This window comes from Artemia sp. Qi Xiang Cuo, chromosome 13, assembly GCF_049724085.1.
Source record: "Artemia sp. Qi Xiang Cuo chromosome 13, ASM4972408v1, whole genome shotgun sequence".
NCBI classification, from domain to species: Eukaryota; Metazoa; Arthropoda; class Branchiopoda; order Anostraca; family Artemiidae; genus Artemia; species Artemia sp. Qi Xiang Cuo.
Genome location: NC_142806.1, coordinates 55735646 through 55753488, shown reverse-complemented (window position 1 = coordinate 55753488; position 17843 = coordinate 55735646). Strand labels below are relative to the sequence as shown.

The 17843-nt window shown below is 34.9% G+C and overlaps 1 protein-coding gene across 1 annotated transcript in view; it reads left to right on the top strand.

The window, feature by feature from the left end:
- Positions 1–17843, top strand: part of LOC148945452 (innexin unc-9-like) — a 329914-nt gene that overhangs the window by 272325 nt on the left and 39746 nt on the right. Inside the window, exon 2 of the mRNA XM_089099048.1 lies at positions 7116–7328. Coding sequence (XP_088955174.1) covers positions 7116–7328 — 213 coding nt within the window. The remainder of the gene's footprint in view (positions 1–7115; positions 7329–17843) is intronic.

Sequence of the window (17843 nt, the reverse complement as noted above, 5' to 3'; positions counted from 1 at the left end):
TTCCAACTCTTACACTTCAACGAAAAAAATCCAAAATGAACTTTGAAACATCTTCAGAATGTAACAGTGACAAGGTAAACCACAACAAAACACTAGTAAAATATTCCAACTCTTACATTTCAACGAAAAAAAATCCAAATGAACTTGGAAAAATCAAAAGAGTGTAACAGTGATAAGGTAAACCCCGACAAAACACTACTGAAATATTCCAACTCTTACATTTCAATGAAAAAAAATCCAAAGTAATTTGAAAAATCAAGAGAGTGTAACAGTGACAAAGTAAACTGCGACGAAACACTACTGAAATATTCCAACTCTCGCATTTCAACGAAAAACATCCAAGATGAACTTTGAAAAATCCAGAGAATGTAACGCTGAAAGGTAAACCACGACAAAACACTACTGAAATATGCCAGTGACATGGTAAACCACGACAAAACACTGCTGAAATATTCCAACTCTTACATTTCAACGAAAAAAAAATACAAAATGAACTTTTAAACATTAAGAGTATGTAACAGTGAAAAGGTAAAACGACGATAAAACACTACTGAAATATTACAAATCTTAATTTTCATTAAAAAAAAAAATCCAAAATGAACCTTGAAGCATCTAGAAAATATAATAGTGATAAGGTAAACCACAAGAAAACTGTACTGAAATATGCCAACTCTTACATTTCAACGACTGAAATCTAAAATTAACATTGAAAAATCAAAAGAATGTAACAGTGACAAGGTAAACCATGACAAAACACTACAGAAATATTCCAACTCTTGCATAACAACGAAAAAGATCCAAAATGAACTTTGAAACGTCAAGAGAATGTAACAGTGACATGGTAAACCACTACAAAACACTACTGAAATATTCCAACTCTTACATTTCAATGAAAAAAAATCCAAAGGAATTTGAAAAATCAAGAGTGGCCTAGAGAATGACCTAGATAAAGTTCATTCAACTTCATGCACTTCAGTGGTTCCTAGGGGCGTCAGCAAAGTATAACAGAGATATCTACTCATGACATTGACTCCCCATGACATTTGACCCTCTTGACTCCATGGCCTAACTATAGACTGACCCTGTCTCTTTCAGGTGGCCTTACAATACTTATAACTCTTATATATTTTTGACGTCCGTAAACAAGCCATTCCAACAATATTTTGGTAATATGATTGGCCACCTCGTTATCAGAACTATCAACATCGGTTTGTCTGATGTGGCACTCCATGTTTAAGAAATAACGGGAAAATCTCATTGGCAAGACGATTCCCTGCTCACCTTGTGTATATTTGGCACCACTTCCACTTCCACTTCTTCCAGGCCGCGTGTGTTCAAACAGTTGACAACCTGGATATGCCATGAGGTATTTTCTAAAGAGGTTTAATTGGAGAAGTTTTGACTTCTTTCTCCCCTCGGGGAATTCCACCATGTAATTAACATTCCCGGCCGTTTTTTCAGTGTCTTGTATGGGCCTTGCCGCTGTTACTCGAATTTGCTCTTTCCACACGGTAAGAGAACCAGAACCTTCTCTCCTGCTTTAAACTCTCTTTGCATCCAGCTATGGTTGTACCAGCCCTTCTGTCGTACCTGTCTAGAGAATAAGTTTTTCTGGGCAGTCTCGGTCCAATTACTAAGTCATTCTCGCATACTGACCAGGTAACAACCAGGGTTGCTACTCAGACATTTTTTTTTGTATTACTTTGGGTAGCAAAATAGTGTCAATTTTGTATAAAAAGTATCATTTTCCAAAAATTTGCCACTTGCATCGCTCGCGCTCATATTAACAAGCTTTTCAAATTGAAAATATTGGCCAATCTGCTTATGATCACCCCCGCTTGGTTTCCCGCATCTTTAAATTCTCCTACACTGAAATGTCGGATCTAGTGCCATCTATCAACTATAAAAAAGAAATTTTGATTTTACTTAGTCGGTGCTGATTTCTGGCTTTGCGCAGCACTCTCACTCTTGTCAACTTCCCAGCCCCCTTCCTAAAAACCCGCTAACACGCAAATGGTGCTTACTTTATAAAATGGGAAATCGTCCCACAGAGTAATTTCTTCTCTTTTTTCTGAGCAGTCTTTGTTCATAGCGTGAAAAAGGAACCGAAAAAGAAAAGAAGAAAAACCTTCATTTTTTTTTTCTTTTGAGAAAACGAAAAAAAAGGGACAACAATACTCGTCTACATTGAGAGTTTTTCATCCAGTTTTTCCATAAAATGGAATATCTGGATTATTACAGTGCATTCAGGTGCTTGAAACTTTTCTTTCCTCCGAAAATGCTGAAGATAAGGCCACGAAAATAGATCGTAGCTATTGATGACCCTATGATAAACACAACTAATAGTGGTTCAAACACTAACTCTTTCAAATAATTTATTTGGCAAAAACTAGTGGAAAAACAATAAAACAGCTATATAATCTAATTTGTTTATCACAACCTGAATAGAATAAGTTTCACGAGAACTCTCGTCACTCCCAGTAAATTTTTCTTTAACATGTTTCCAGGGACTACGGCATTGGAACAGTCAACTAGCATTTTAAGTATCAATATGAAAGCATCTTTATAATAAAACACGAGCATTTAGAGTAACAGCGTGAAAGCACATTTACAATCAATAATTAGTGGGAATGAAATAACTAAAATGAGGAAGTGTGTCCACATTCAATTAATGTAATGATGTAACATAAATTTAAGTAAGAAAAAAAAGTGAAATTAGATTTTGATTTTGCTAATGATTGCATAGGATTTATGATAATGGAAGTTTTTTTTTATCAATTTTGTTTTTAGTATTATGGTTATGTATGTCTATTCATTTGTCAATTGCCAAGAGTTCAAAGAAAAAAAAATGAAAAATATGAACGGAAATGTTTGAGCGCATTTTTGTGTCACTGGCCCAGTCACTAAAGAGGTCACTAGATATTCTTCTGGGACACCAGTGAGCTTAGTGGATGTTTTTGCGTTGCTGAGTCGTTGTGTGATGTCACCAGTGAGCTTTTCAGTCACTGGGCTTCAAGAGATCCAGTCACGGAAGTCGATGAAAAGACGCGTAAAGTTAAGCAGTCGCTGGCCAAGTGACTGGTTAATATAGTAACAGCTATTAATATAGTGGCGCAAAAATACACTCTTAGCTTTTCTTGCTCTTTTCTTCTTTGAATTGTGGTCAACCCTCAACTAATAAAAATAAAGATTGAATTCAAGAACTGCAAACTGCTTGACTGACTTATCGTCTATGAGCCTACAAATTATTGCAAAGACACAAAATAGTTGAACTAAACAATTGAAGGCTTCTCCACTACATTGCAGTTAAATGTCTGTCTCTGTCCTCTTCATTGCCAAGTATTTCGTATCGAAGATCACTGGGTGATCTTCGCTTATCAGTGATAAGAATATAAAATTTTTTCACAAACAGATAGACACAAACACGTTTACGTTTTTCACCGCAAAGATAGATTCTTGCATGCAATAATTGCCACGTGCGGAGTTAAGATAAGAATCTTAACTGACAAAAAGGATATCGATGCATATCTACATTGACAGTTTTCCTTCCGGTTTTTTGTCTGAAAAAATTCGTTTTTTGTAAAATAGTGCTACTTAGCAAAAAAAGTGCCACTTTTGCTAAAAAGTGTCCTAATAGTGTCAGGTGTCCCGAAAAGTGCCATTAAAAAAAGTATCAAAAGTGTCACTAAAGTGTCAGCGGTGGCAACCCTGGTAACAACTGACTACCGATTCAGACGCACATTTTTGCTTCTCCTCCCACTCCTTTCGTAACAAATCTAGTTGTCTTCTGACGTTTTGCCCATATATAAGGCCGAATGTAGAGAAACCCATTGAAGCCTGTTTTATCTCCCTGCAATGAAAATATCTTATTTTCTATAGATATTAAATAAAAAAAACAAATTTTTTTAATCGAAAGTAAGGAACGACGTTAAAATATAAAACGAACAGAAATTATTCCGTATATGAAAGGAGCTGCCTCCTCCTCAACGCCTCGCTCTTTACGCTAAAGTTTTTTTATTGTTTAAAAAAAAATATAGTTGTGAGAAATACACACTTTAGCGTAACGCGCGAGGCGGTGAGGAGGGGACAGTACCTTTCATATACGGAATAATTTCTGTTCGTTTTAAGTTTTAACGTCGTTCCTTACTTTCAGTTAAAAAAACTTGTTTTTTTTTATTTAATTTAAGAACGTCTTTGAATTAATGCAGATTTTGAATTTGGCTCACCGTATATGACTAATTAAAACAAAATTCGTATATTAATTTTACTTTTGTTTGGTTAAATGGCTTTCTTGAAAATTGTTTAATTTTATTTACGAACGTTTTTATTATTAATAAATATACGTAACTTACGAATTAACTTACGTAACGAACTTCTATATTAATATATTTCTAATACGTATATTAGGGGGTTCGCCTCCTAGTCAGTATCTCGCTCTTTAAGCTTAAGTTCGAATTTTGTTCCAATTTGTTAAAAATGGCCTCTTAATCACAAAGGCCGTAATTTATAATAAATGGCTCTTATGAAAGTACTAAAAAATCTTTGGCTTAAAGAAGTAGGTATTCACTAGGGGGTGAACCCAATAATATACGTAATATTTTTTGTTCGTTTTAAGCTTCGATGTTGCTGCTTACTCTCAGTCAAAAAACTTTATTTTTTATATTTAATTTCTGATCTTTTTTTAAATAATGCTGGGAAATCCAGTGCCCCCTTTATAGCAATTTCCCTTCCCCCATGAAAACTTCTTTCATGGAAAGATCCTTCCACATAACCCCCGACCCCCCCCCCCCAGTACCAGAAAAATCCCCCCTGAAAACTATTGTATACTTCCCAATAACTAATACTATATGTTAACATTGGGTATGGTTCATAACTTTCAGCCCTTCCCCCCGGGGACTTCGGGGGACTAAGTCATCCTAAAAGACATAGTTATCATATTTTCGACCATGGTGAACAAAATGGCAATCTCAAAATTTTGATCGGGTGATTCTGGGGAGAAAATTAGCGTGGGAGGGGGCCTAGTTGCCTTCCATTTTTTTGGTCACTTAAAAAGGGCACTAGAACTTTTAATTTCCGTTCCAATGAGCCCTCTAACGATATTCTAGGACCACTGGGTCGATACGATCACCCCTGTAAAAAAAATAAAAATTAATGAACACGCATCCCTGATCTTTCTTCTGGCAAAAAATGCAAAATTCCACATTTTTGTAGATAGGAGCTTGAAACCTCTACTGTAGGGTTCTCTGATATGCTGAATATGATAGTGTGATTTTCATTAAGGTTCTATAACTTTTAGGGTTCTTTCCTCCTTTTTTCGAAAATCAGCTAAATTTTCTCAGGCGCGTAACTTTTTATGGGTAGGAGTAAACTTGATGAAACCTATATATTTGAAATCAACATTAAAATCTGATTCTTTGTATGTATCTATTGGTTTCAAAATCCCTTTTTCTAGAGTTTCGGTAACCATTGAGCCGGGTCGCTCCTTACCACGAACTGTTTGAAAAACTTTGATAAATCTTAGATCTAGAGTGTAGGCAGAACAGTATCAGATTTTGATACCTATAATCGCTTATAAAAAATCTTTAAAACTAAAAAAAGTGACAGAAATACTTTTTGAAGTTAAAAGGTAAATTTTTTATCAAGTATGGTTACCATAAAATAATTATAGAAGAGTGGCAGCGCAGACAACTTCTTAATAAAGCTGCCATAGCTTACAAAAGTTACCTCCTCTAGGTGACTGCCTACATTCTTGCACACAGTCAAAATCTGAGCCTTCTCAAATTAGAACAAAATTGTTGTTTTTTCTTTTTGGAATTATATCAGAATTATACCACAGACTTAGGATTGCCATTACCCAAGAATGAAACCCAAAATTTTTTTAGCAAAAATGTAATAATAGCGGGAAAAAAGTAATATCAATATATTGTACACATATTACGTAAAACATACTACATACAAAACATACAATCATTGTAACTATTTTCTAAATATAATAAACTATTTAATAAACTAAATATAATAAACTAAATATAATAACTATTTTCTAAATAAAATATTCATTGGTAATAGTTTTAGACTTAAATACTTCTTTATCACCCATACGGTTTAATTGCTATTTTTACTACTCTATATTTACTGCTGCTTTCCTTACAGTATAAAGTGAGAATTCTGAAGGAGCAGCTCTAACAGTTTGGCATATGCAAAGTGATTAAACGTTGCTCTCTTTACAGACGTGTAACCTGTAACTAACTTTTTTCGATATACTCTCTTATGAAGCAGCTAAAATGACTACTCGTGATATAGAAGATTTTGGAACGCATCACAATGCCGTAAGAATGCGTTAAAACGTCGTTCTTATAGCCTATGTGTTTTTCCATAAAAATTTCAAAGCCTACATATATCTAAATGCCTAAATTTATATTTCCAATATTTTTGGGAGAGGTTAATTTCCTTTTTTAAGCAACTGTTAAGGGAATAATGAAGTTTAAAGAGTCAATCAAGAGTCTTGTCACTATGACGATTGACAATTTTTTCACAAGTGCTTCAACAACCTTGCAAAACATTAAAAATAGACACGATCAAGTGATCTTCTGACCAGGGTTGCCAACTTGCACACTTTTCGTGTGATAAGCAATCTTTTTTGCCAAAGAGGGGAAGCGGAAGAGTGAAAATCCTTCTTTTTGGGTGTTAATTTCCATTCACTTTGAACGCCAGTAGTTGGTAACTTCGTCAGACGTGTAATTAACCCATGGAACAGGGTAATCAACTTGCACACTTTTCATTTGAAATGCACTCTTTTTTACCTCAGAGATGATGCGCAATCTTTGACAGCCCTGTGCATACAAAGTCTTTTACTTGCACTCTTTTCGAGCAAAAATCACTCTTTTTTTTCCTTTATTTGCACTCTTTTTGGACGTCAGTGGTTGACAACCATGCTTCTGACTAGTCCTATGTCAGAGCAGATCTAACACACCTAAAATGCCAATGTCGTTTTTATTGGACCAGTCACTCCTTTATCTGAAATCACTTACGTAATGTGCAAGGAGAATTACATAATGCCTAGTATATCTAAAAGCTAATATTAGGCTTAATCCAATTAAAACTACTTTTTTTAGGTGAAAGCAGCCAACCAAGGTGTATTGCAACAGTACAATTGTCAATGTGTATTGCCTATCAACGTTTTTAACGAGAAAATATTCTCATTGTGGTGGTTCTTCTGTGCTGTTCTACTCCCGACAACAGTAATTGGAGTCCTTAAGTGGTTTCAGTTGATGAGACTCGCCCAAAGAATTAACTTTTTCCGACAATACTTGGAGAGAACTAAAAAGGTAAAATAATTAGCAAGTCTCATTAAAAAAAAAACAGGGATATCATTTCAATTTTTCATTTGGGAGGCGATCATTTTTCATGGGGAAAGCAAGGGAGCAAAATTCAGGAATTTTCGGCTCTATCTCCCTTAAGTCAAAGTTTACTTGTTCCTTATGGCTTTTAATACGACCATGTTAATATCGCTAGATGGTACCACTAGTCCACCCCAGTGGCACTTCTGGCCTCTCATGTGCCCGGGGCAAAATCTTGATAAGGCAAAATCTTAACAAAAGTTTCATTTGTTAACAACATTATTTTTAATGTATTAAATGATTAAGAATTTATTTTTCCTTATTTTTTAATTTATCATTTAAATTATTTAATTATTGTTGTTTTTTTCAAGTATAATTATTTAATTTTCAATTTATTTTTATTTTACTAATTAATTAATAATTTATTAATTATCTTCATTTGTTAACTGTACCCTCTACTTTATTTTAATTACAATAAAATTTCAAAAATTACAAGATGATTATAACCACTAGATTATTTATTTGAAATTGTACGCCCTTAAAATTTCTGCATCCGGGGTAAGTGTCCTAGCTGTCCCTCCCCCATAGCCTCCTATGGGTTCACCCTGAATTTAATACGGCTTGGCATATCCCCATGAAGAAAGCTAATCATACATAGACCGTAGTTTCTCAACCTGGAACAATAAAGGCTGGACGATAATACGATATGAAAACCCAAAATTAGCTATGCAAAAGAGATCTTTTGCATAGATTGAAAAGGGGGGGGGGGGATTTTTCAACCCACATGTGTTCCAAAGAGTAAGGGTGTCAATGTGAAACGTGAGTGAATGTTGAGGGGCATTTTTTAACTAAATCAAAGGACACTATGGACAAATGGCTTATAAAAAAGGCGTATCTGCAATACCGTAGGAATAGCTAAGGGTTTTAACGTGGAACTTTCAGGCCCCCTACTGTTGCCACTTCTGCAACAGCTACGACCATTCATTAATTTGAATGCAACTACTTGCAACTGTGATCACTTCTAATTGGGACAGCTTTCAGGTAATTTAAAAAGGGTTATTGATCAACATCAGAGAATATTATTTTCATGCGGGTTGTTAAAGATTTCTATCAGCAATAACTTTAGAAGAGCCGAGGGTATTAAGTTGATACTTTCATGGTTTGTTGAAAGGGATGTTGGAAAGTAATTGAGGGGGAGGGAATACAAATCTGACAACTGAGATTCATATATCTGTGGTGCCTCGTCCCAAATAGACCCTGGGGAAAGAATGACAAATTACGCAATTTATCGATTTTTTTTCCATGTAGTATTTATCATTGAGAACGGGGGAGGGCTATATCTTGGGTATAGCCAAAAACAGGGTGAGGGTATTACGGTGAAACTTCATGTCTTTTTTACCATTTTGAACAAAATGCCTAATTTTGATCAAATGTCGTTGGAAGAAGGTTAGCGAAAAGGGGCTTGGGAGGGAAACAGATTGACATCAATCCCTTTGACTCTTATAAAAACCACTAAAACTTTCAGTTTTCAGCTGAATTCTACGACAACTTCTTCCATGCCGAAAAAGATTAATAAATTGATACCCTATTACTCTCTCATATTGTGTTTCAGAAAGTTTTATTGAAAACCGCAAACAATTTCTTCATTTCAACACAAAATTTAAAAAGGGCTAGTTAAATTGAAATAGGCCCAAAAGGATTTAACCTGGTACGCAAAAATTGAACACAATGAGTGGAGAGAAACAACACACCCTATAGAAATAAAAATACGTATATCATTAGTTAGTAACAAAACATACTGCGCAAAACACATTTTATACCTCTTTCCCTACATAGTATGATCAAATAGAAAAAAATGTTAGTAACTTAAAAGAAAAAAAAAACTTTGTTAGCATCAATTATTCGGTATAGCATGAAAAAAAGATATTGAAACATTGCAATTCATCCTTTCCTCTAATCTAAACACTTTACCAGGAAAATTCTTATTACAATTAGAAAATTTATATATATTGAGTTTTTAGACTTGCTTCCAATTTAGCTCTGTCCAAAATAATGTGAAAAATAGGGGTAAACAAGGATTCTACAGTTGAAAGTATCCCAACAGAGTTAGCTTTGGGAAAACATTTGAGTAAATATAAGTATTCAGCAAAAAACATGCTTTATGAATGATGATGAATTAGAAGAATCGTTCCTCTCCAAAGGCACAAGTTCTTTTCCATTTTTGGCCTTCTTGAAATCTTTGCCTCCAACGAAATGTTTGTGTATCCTGAGGTAAAATTCTGTTAACGTCCTAAAGTGGGACCTAGCTATTATGTTTAACCTCTTTTCATACTGAGGATTAGGATAAAAACTAAAATGTCAAAGTTTGTTGTGAAGTTCGCTTAGTTATTAGGCTTTTAGGCTGAAACTTTCAGGGCATGATGAGGGGGATGTTCAACTGATATAAAGGCAATACTTACATACAACTACACTTTAAAAAAATGTTTGAGATTCGACAAAAATTGTTTGTTATGTTCATCAACAAAAATGAGACAAGGGTTCTCGGTATTAGTTAGAAAAAAATTTGGTTCAGAGGGTGGAATATGCTGAGAATTGGTATTTTCAAAAATAGGTTAGCAGCTTCAAAAATTTTCAAGTTAAGGAAAATCACAAACAAATGTATTACGAAACAAAATTGCCTATAAAAGTTTTATGCAAATATAATATTTGTCGACAAATTTTTGTATAAGCACTTTCTAGACGTGTAAATTAAACTTTTGTCAACTCATATCAATCCAAATTTTATGCTCTCTTTTGTACTGAAAAAGACAATTAGCTTCTTTTTTTTCTGTCGTAATTCCAACCTTAGATTCAAATTACTATATAACATACTAATTTAAATGTTACCTTAATCAAATTCAATATGATATTCTAAATTTTTTTATCTAGCATACAAATCCAAACAATATCGATCAATAAAGCCTATTTTCATTGGTAATTACACTTTTTCTGCTGAAAACTACATAAATCTTAGTAATTTCAAAAATTTGATGGACCCCAAACATAAATCAAAATTTCAACGAAAAAATTGACCGGTTTAAATTCCAGCAAAAAATTAGTTGGAAATCAACTTTATATTTTAGAGTTTACTACCACTCCTACAGTCGCTACTCCTACTAATACCCCTACTGCTACTAATTAGGCTATTACGGTATTATGGTGGTATAAAGGTATTACGGTGAAAGTTTCAGGAAATATTGAGAAAAAAGATTGAACTAAATCAAAACACACTATTTGCATGCAAGCTGTCAAAGGAGCCTATCAGTAATATCACAAGACTGATGTCGTGTATTTTATTGAAAATTTATGGGATATGTTGAGGTGGAGATTTGACTTACTCAAGAACACTGTGTACATGCTTCAACTGCTTCTACTGCTGATACTACCATTGCTATTGCTACTACTGCTATTACTATTACGAATACCAACTCTTCTACTACTACTGTCAACGTCTCCTGATTTTCTACATGATCTCCTTGTACCCTTTCCCCCTTTCAAGAGCCCTGTATACGTGTAAAAGACAGATCCCTTAAATGTACATGCATATGTTGTACCCTTTTAAAAGTTATATTTATCATTAGAAAAAGTTTACTGAACTGCAGCGTAAAGCATTGTTTCAAAAAAGAAGCCATACAAAGAGGTGAAATTACTTACTGGAAAGGCCAAACAGAGTATATTTCTTCAGCTGCATCCCTTCTCTCTCTGAAAGAGCAAAAAATACTGTCCAAGACAACTACTGTGTCCCTATTATCCCAATGATAACGTAAAATTCCAACTATAGAATCGATCTGTTGATTTTAAAAAGCTTCCAAATTCTATAAAATAAAATTTCTATGAATTCGAGGGGGTCTTTCCCCCTTTTTTTGAAAATCAGAAAAATTTTTCCAGGCTCGTAGCTTTTGATGGGTCAAGCTAAACTTAATGAAACGTATATATTTGGAATCAGCATAATAAGCCAATTCTTTTCATATATCGATTGGTATCAAAATTCAGTATTTTAAAGTTTTGGTTACTAGTGAGCCGGGTTGCTCCGTACTTACAGTTAATTACTACGAACTGTTTGATTACTCATCAAATTACAAACAGAGATCATTGAAATATTGATCGTTTTTTTTCTGCGTTACCAAAAGTACTGTATTTATAAGACTTTATAGTTTCATTAAATGTAATTAAACAAATAGAAAAGTATTTTCAACTAAAGTAAGGAGCAAGTTTAAAACTTAAATCAAATATAAATTACTTAGTATATAAGCGGGACTGCCCCCTTCTCAACACCCTGCTTATTAAACAAAAGTTTTTCAGTGCTTCGAAAAATCTTTTTTTTCCAATTGTAAATTTTTTTTAAAATTTGGTAAAAAGGCCAAATTTTACAGTAAAGAGTAAGGAGCTAAGGAGGAGACAGCCCGCTTCATATAAAGAATAATCTGTCCAAATAGGTTTCAAATCTGTTCCTTGCTTTCAGTTGAAAAGCTCTTTTTTTATCAAGGCTACCAAAACCCTTGAAAATACTAATAATATAGGTTAAAATGTTGCTATTGTAGCTAGTTTAGAAGGAGAATTCTCCATCAAGGCTACCAAAACCCTTGAAAATACTAATAGTATAGGGTAAAATGTTGTTATTGTAGATAGTTTAGAAGGAAAATGCTCCATCAAGTCTACCAAAAAACCCTTGAAAATACTAATAATACAGAGTAAAACGTTGCTATTGCAATTATTATAGAAGGAAGGATGATATTTAACGTCCTGGGTAAAAGCCAGGACGAGATTTAATCTCCTCGTAAAAGTATGGACGCGATTTAAGGTCCTTGGTAAAAGACTGGACGAGATTTAATGTCCTTGGTAAAAGTCTGGACGAGATTTAATGTCCTTGGTAAAAGCCTAGACGACATTTAATGTCCTTGGTAAAACCCTGGGCAAGATTTAATGTCCTTGGTAAAAGCCTGGACGAGATTTAATGTCCTTGGTAAAAGCCTGGACGAGATTTAATGTCCTTGGTAAAAGTCTTAATGAGATTTAATGTCCTTGGTGAAAGTCTGGACGAGAATTAATGTCCTTGGTAAAAGGCTGGACGAGATTTAACGTCCTTGGTAAAAGACTGGACGCGATTTAATGTCCTTGGTAAAAGCCTGGATGAGATTTAATGTCCTTGGTGAAAGTCTGGACGAGAATTAATGTCTTTGGTAAAAGCCTGGACGAGATTTAACGTCCTTGTTAAAAGACTGGACGCGATTTAATGTCCTTGGTAAAAGCCTGGACGAGATTTAATGTCCTGGTAAAAGTCTGGACGAGATTTAATGTCCTTGGTAAAAGCCCGGACGAGATTTAATGTCCTTGGTAAAAGTCTGGGAAAGAGAATGCTCCATCAAGGCTACTAAAGTTTCAGAAATTTAAAATAATTATTCCCAATACATACCTCCAAATAAAAAATAAAATTTATCTCTTAATAGAGTTAGCACTCCCTGAGATACCTTACCTTTTTCGTTTCTACTTTCAAATCCCTTAAAATGTCAATTAATCTCTGACTTTTCCTATGTTGTGGCAACTGTGCACAGATACATTTTAGGTTCCCCTGAAACCTTCCAAATTTATAAACATGTCTCATGGAGAAATCATGGAGAAGTATATCTTGTCCCGTCAGTATTTCTAACTCCCTGATAAGAATCTTCATGACGTGAGATTTCCTTATCTGATGATGTCACATGTCCCGGTCATTGATCTTGTTCGTAAACGTATTCTAGTCTTCTGATTGGGTGTCATCTTGTTATCCTCGTATGTAAAGAAGCATTTCTACTTAGAAAAAGAAAATAACACCAATTAAAATTGCTGGAAACTAAGTTCCTTGCAGTATTTGCCACCCCAAAGAAATTTTCTGGCGGGACTGATGATGACCTACCTGCCTTGCTATCCACCTCTGTGCTGGTAGAAATGGAAATGCAACATTTTTGCTGTATAGCAAAACAATTTAATTAATTCCCACCCCCCTACCTCTTTCAACATTTATCTGAAGCCTCGTGAAGAGTAAGCAGTTTTTCCATTAAAATATACTTTTTTAGAAATCTACCCTACCCCCACCTAAACAATGACTCACCCCTCCCCCTCATTATAGCTAATCCGCAATTACAGATCGCCAAACGTAGCCTAATTTCATTACAAATAAAGCGAATCAACTTGGTTGAATCCTGTACTGTCACCGTGTGGCATTGCTTCTGTTACAACTATAAAGCCTATAATACAGTTGTTTATACTTTTAAATCAATTAGCATCTCGGAATTTTAAACTGGTTACCGATTCATCCTCTTTGGGGTAAAGTTGTAGTTTTGTGCCCTAAAACAGCAAGAAAACAAGACTTTCCCCTGGTCCAATCTGATGTTTCTTTTGAAATTAATTAAAAAAAACTTTTTCCACAAAATAAGTTTTTCAAAGAAAAGTAAAGAACTCCATTAAACAAAAAATGTTGCAAAATAAAATCAAATAATCTACCAAGCGTGAAACTACCACAGATCAGCATCGATAAATAAATGAAACCCAAAATGAACAGAAATTACAATAAATAACCGAGTCAAACTCAAAACAGGCAGAAATTAACATAAGTTGGGCGCAAAACCCCAATGCCTTCCCAAGGCCAGAACAAAATTTGCACTTTACTGAAAAAAATATAAATGTTTTTACTTTTATAACTTTAATAAATAAATAATATTAACATTTTGATTACTAAATATCAGTATATGTATATAAAAAAAAAAAAAAATTTTTTAAACCCGAAAAACGGGTTTTAATTTTCTAACAAGCAGTTTACTACAAAAAAATTAATTATGCACAAAAGCTCCGAGTATTTCGGCCCCACATCCGGGAGCCTTTCTAAACGGAAAAAATAAAAAAATAAAGCAAAAAAAAAAAACAACTTAAATTAAATGAAAAAAAAAAAAAAAAAAACAAAAAAGTGAACAAAAATCAAAAACTAAAGAAAAAATTAAAAAACAATTGACAAAACTCACATATTAATTAAACAATTCCATGCACTGAATGTATTTCAACTGGCCTCCTCTCAGTATATAAATGGAAATATATTAAATAAACACTTCCATGTACTGAATGTCTATATTGATTCTACTCGCCTCCTCCCAGTATATAAATTGAAATCTATCAAAAATGAAGAATATATTTATACTTAGAATATATTTAAAAATGAAGAATATATTTATAATATATTTATATACTGGGAGGAGGCGAGTAGAATCAATATAGACATTCAGTACATGGAAGTGTTTATTTAATATATTTCCATTTATATACTGAGAGGAGGCCAGTTGAAAGACATTCAGTGCATGGAAGTGTTTAATTAATATGTGAGTTTTGTTCTTATTTATTTATATTTTTCTTTCATTTTTGCTTTTTGTTCTCTTTATGTGTTTAGTATGTTTTATTGTAATGTAATTTAAGTTGTTTTTTTTTTGCTTTTTATTTTTTTTTTTTGTCCGTTGAGAAAGGCCCCCGGATGTGGGGCCGAAATATTCGGAGCTTTTGTGCATAATTAATTGTTTTGTAGTTCACTGCTTGTTAGAAAATTAAAACCCGTTTTTCGTGTTTAAAAATTTTTTTTTTGTTTTTAATGGAAAAGCAGTGTGGTCTAAGAAATTATTTAAGTATATGTATATTAAACTGACAATGCACATTCATTTGTATTTCTTCAGTAAAATGAAAATTTTTTTCTGGCCTTGGGAAGGCATAGGGGTTTTGCACCCAACTTATGTTAATTTCTGCTCATTTTGAGTTTGACTCGGTTATTTATTATAATTTCTGTTCGTTTTGGGTTTCATTTATCTATCGATGCTGATTGGAGGGCAACTAGCCCCCCCCCAGGCCCACCATTTCCTCAAACACATCCCATTAAAATTCTGAGATAGCCATTTTGTTCAGCATAGTTGATTTCTAGATGGAAAATACATTTTTGAGGAGGAAAATCCCCCACAACCCTCAGGGCAAGGGTTTTAAGTTATGCCCTGGGGGCATATAAGGTTTTTATAGAAAGCATTGTCGCAGAAACTTCAAAAGGGGCCGATTCAATTGGAAATTCAAAGGGCTAGTGCCCTTTTTAACAGTCAAGAGTGATTGGAGGGCAACTAGCCCCCCCCCTCACGCCCATCATTCCCCAAAACACATCCAATCAAAATTTTTAAATAGCCATTTTATTCAAAAGGGTACTAGTTCTTTGAATTTCCAATCGAATGAGCCTGTTTTGAAGTTTCTATGACAACGCCTTCTATAAGAACCTTATATGCCCCCAGGGCATAACTTAAAACCCTTTCCCTGAGGGTTGTAAGGGAGTGTTCTCCTCAAAATATATTTTCTATCTGAAAATCAACTACGCTGAACAAAATGGCTATCTAAAATTTTTATTGGATCTGTTTGGGGGAATGATGGGCGAGGGGATAGTTGCCCTCCAATCACTTTCGAGTATTAAAAAGGGCACTAGCCTTTTGAATTTCCAATCGAATGAGCCTGTTTTGAAGTTTCTAAGAACACACCTTCTATAAAAACCTTATATGCCCCCAGGGCATAACTTACAACCCTTGCCCTGAGGGCTGTTGGGGGAGGGGTTGTCATCCTTAAATACCTAATTTCCAAAACTTTCAACTACGTTTAATAAAATGGCTATCTAAAAATTTTGATTAGATGTGTTTGCGGGAATGATGGGCGTGGGGGGGGGGGTTAGTTGCCCTCCAAACACTTTCGACTATTAAAAAGGGCACTAGCCCTTTGAATTTCCAATTGAATGAGCCCCTTTTGAAGTATCTACGACAACGTCTTCTATGAAAACCTCATATGCTCTCAGGGCATAACTTAAAACCCTTACCCCGAGGGTTGTGGAGGAATATCCTCCTCAAAATATATATTCTATCTGGAAATCAACTACGCTCAACAAAATGGCTATCTCAAAATTTGTGTTTTGGGGAATGATGGGCGTGGGAGGAGGGGGCTAGTTGCCCTACAATCACTTTCGACTATTAAAAAGGGCACTATCCCTTTGAATTTCCAATCAAATGAGTCTGTTTTGAAGTTTCTATGACAACGCCTTCTATAAAAACCTTATATGCCTCCAGGGAATAACTTAAAACCCTTGCCCTGAGGGCTCGGGGGGAGTGTCCTCCTCAAAAACATATTTTCTATCTAGAAATCAACTACTCTAAGCAAAATGGCTATCCCAGAATTTTAATTGGATTTGTTTGGGGGAATGATGGGCGTGGTAGGAGGGGGGGCTGGTTGCCCTCCAATCACTTTCGACTATTAAAAAGGGCACTAGCCCTTTGAATTTCCAATCAAATGAGCCTGTTTTAAAGTTTCTACGGCAACGCCTTCTATAAAAACCTTATATACCCCCAGGGTATAACTTACAACCCTTGCTCTGAGGGCTGTGGGGGGAGGGGTTGTCATCTTTAAAGACCTAATTTCCAAAACTTTCAACTACGTTGAATAAAATGGCTATCTACAAATTTTGATTGTATGTGTTTGGGGGAATGATGGGCGTGGGGGGGGGGGGGGGTAGTTGCACTCCAATCACTTTCGACTATTAAAAAGGGTACTAGTCCTTTGAATTTCCAATCGAATGAGCCCCTTTGAAATTTCTACGACAACGTCTTCTATAAGAACCTTATATGCCCCCAGGGCATAACTTAAAACACTTGCCCTGAGGGTTGTGGGGGAGTGTCCTCCTCAAAATATATTTTCTATCTGAAAATCAACTACGCTGAACAAACTGGCTATCTCAAAATTTTTATTGGATCTGTTTGGGAGAATGATGGGTGTGGGGGTAGTTGCCCTCCAATCACTTTCGACTATTAAAAAGTGCACTAGCCCTTTGAATTTCCAATCGAATGAGCCTTTTTTGAAGTTTATAAGACAACTCCTTCTATTAAAACCTTATATGCCCCCAGGGCCTAACTTACAACCCTTACCCTTAGGGCTGTTGGGGGAGGGGTTGTCATCCTGAAATACCTAATTTCCAAAACTTTCAACTACGTTGAATAAAATGGCTATCTAAAAATTTTGATTAGATGTGTTTGGGGGAATGATGGACTTGGGGGGGGGGGGGTTTAGTTGCCCTTCAATCACTTTCGACTATTAAAAAGGGCCCTAGACCTTTGAATTTTCAATCAAATGAGCCCCTTTTGAAGTCTCTACGAAAACGTCTTCTATAAATACCTCATTTGCCCCCAGGGCATAACTTAAAACCCTTGCCCCGAGGGTTGTGGAGGAATGTCCTCCTCAAAAATATATTTTCTATCTGGAAATAAACTACGCTGAACAAAACGGCTGTCTCAAAATTTTTATTGGATGTGTTTGGGGGAATGATGGGCGTGGGGGGAGCTAGTTGCCCTCCAATCACTTTCGACTATTAAAAAGGGTACTAGCCCTTTGAATTTCCAATCGAATGAGTTGTTTTGAAGTTTCTATGACAACGCCTTC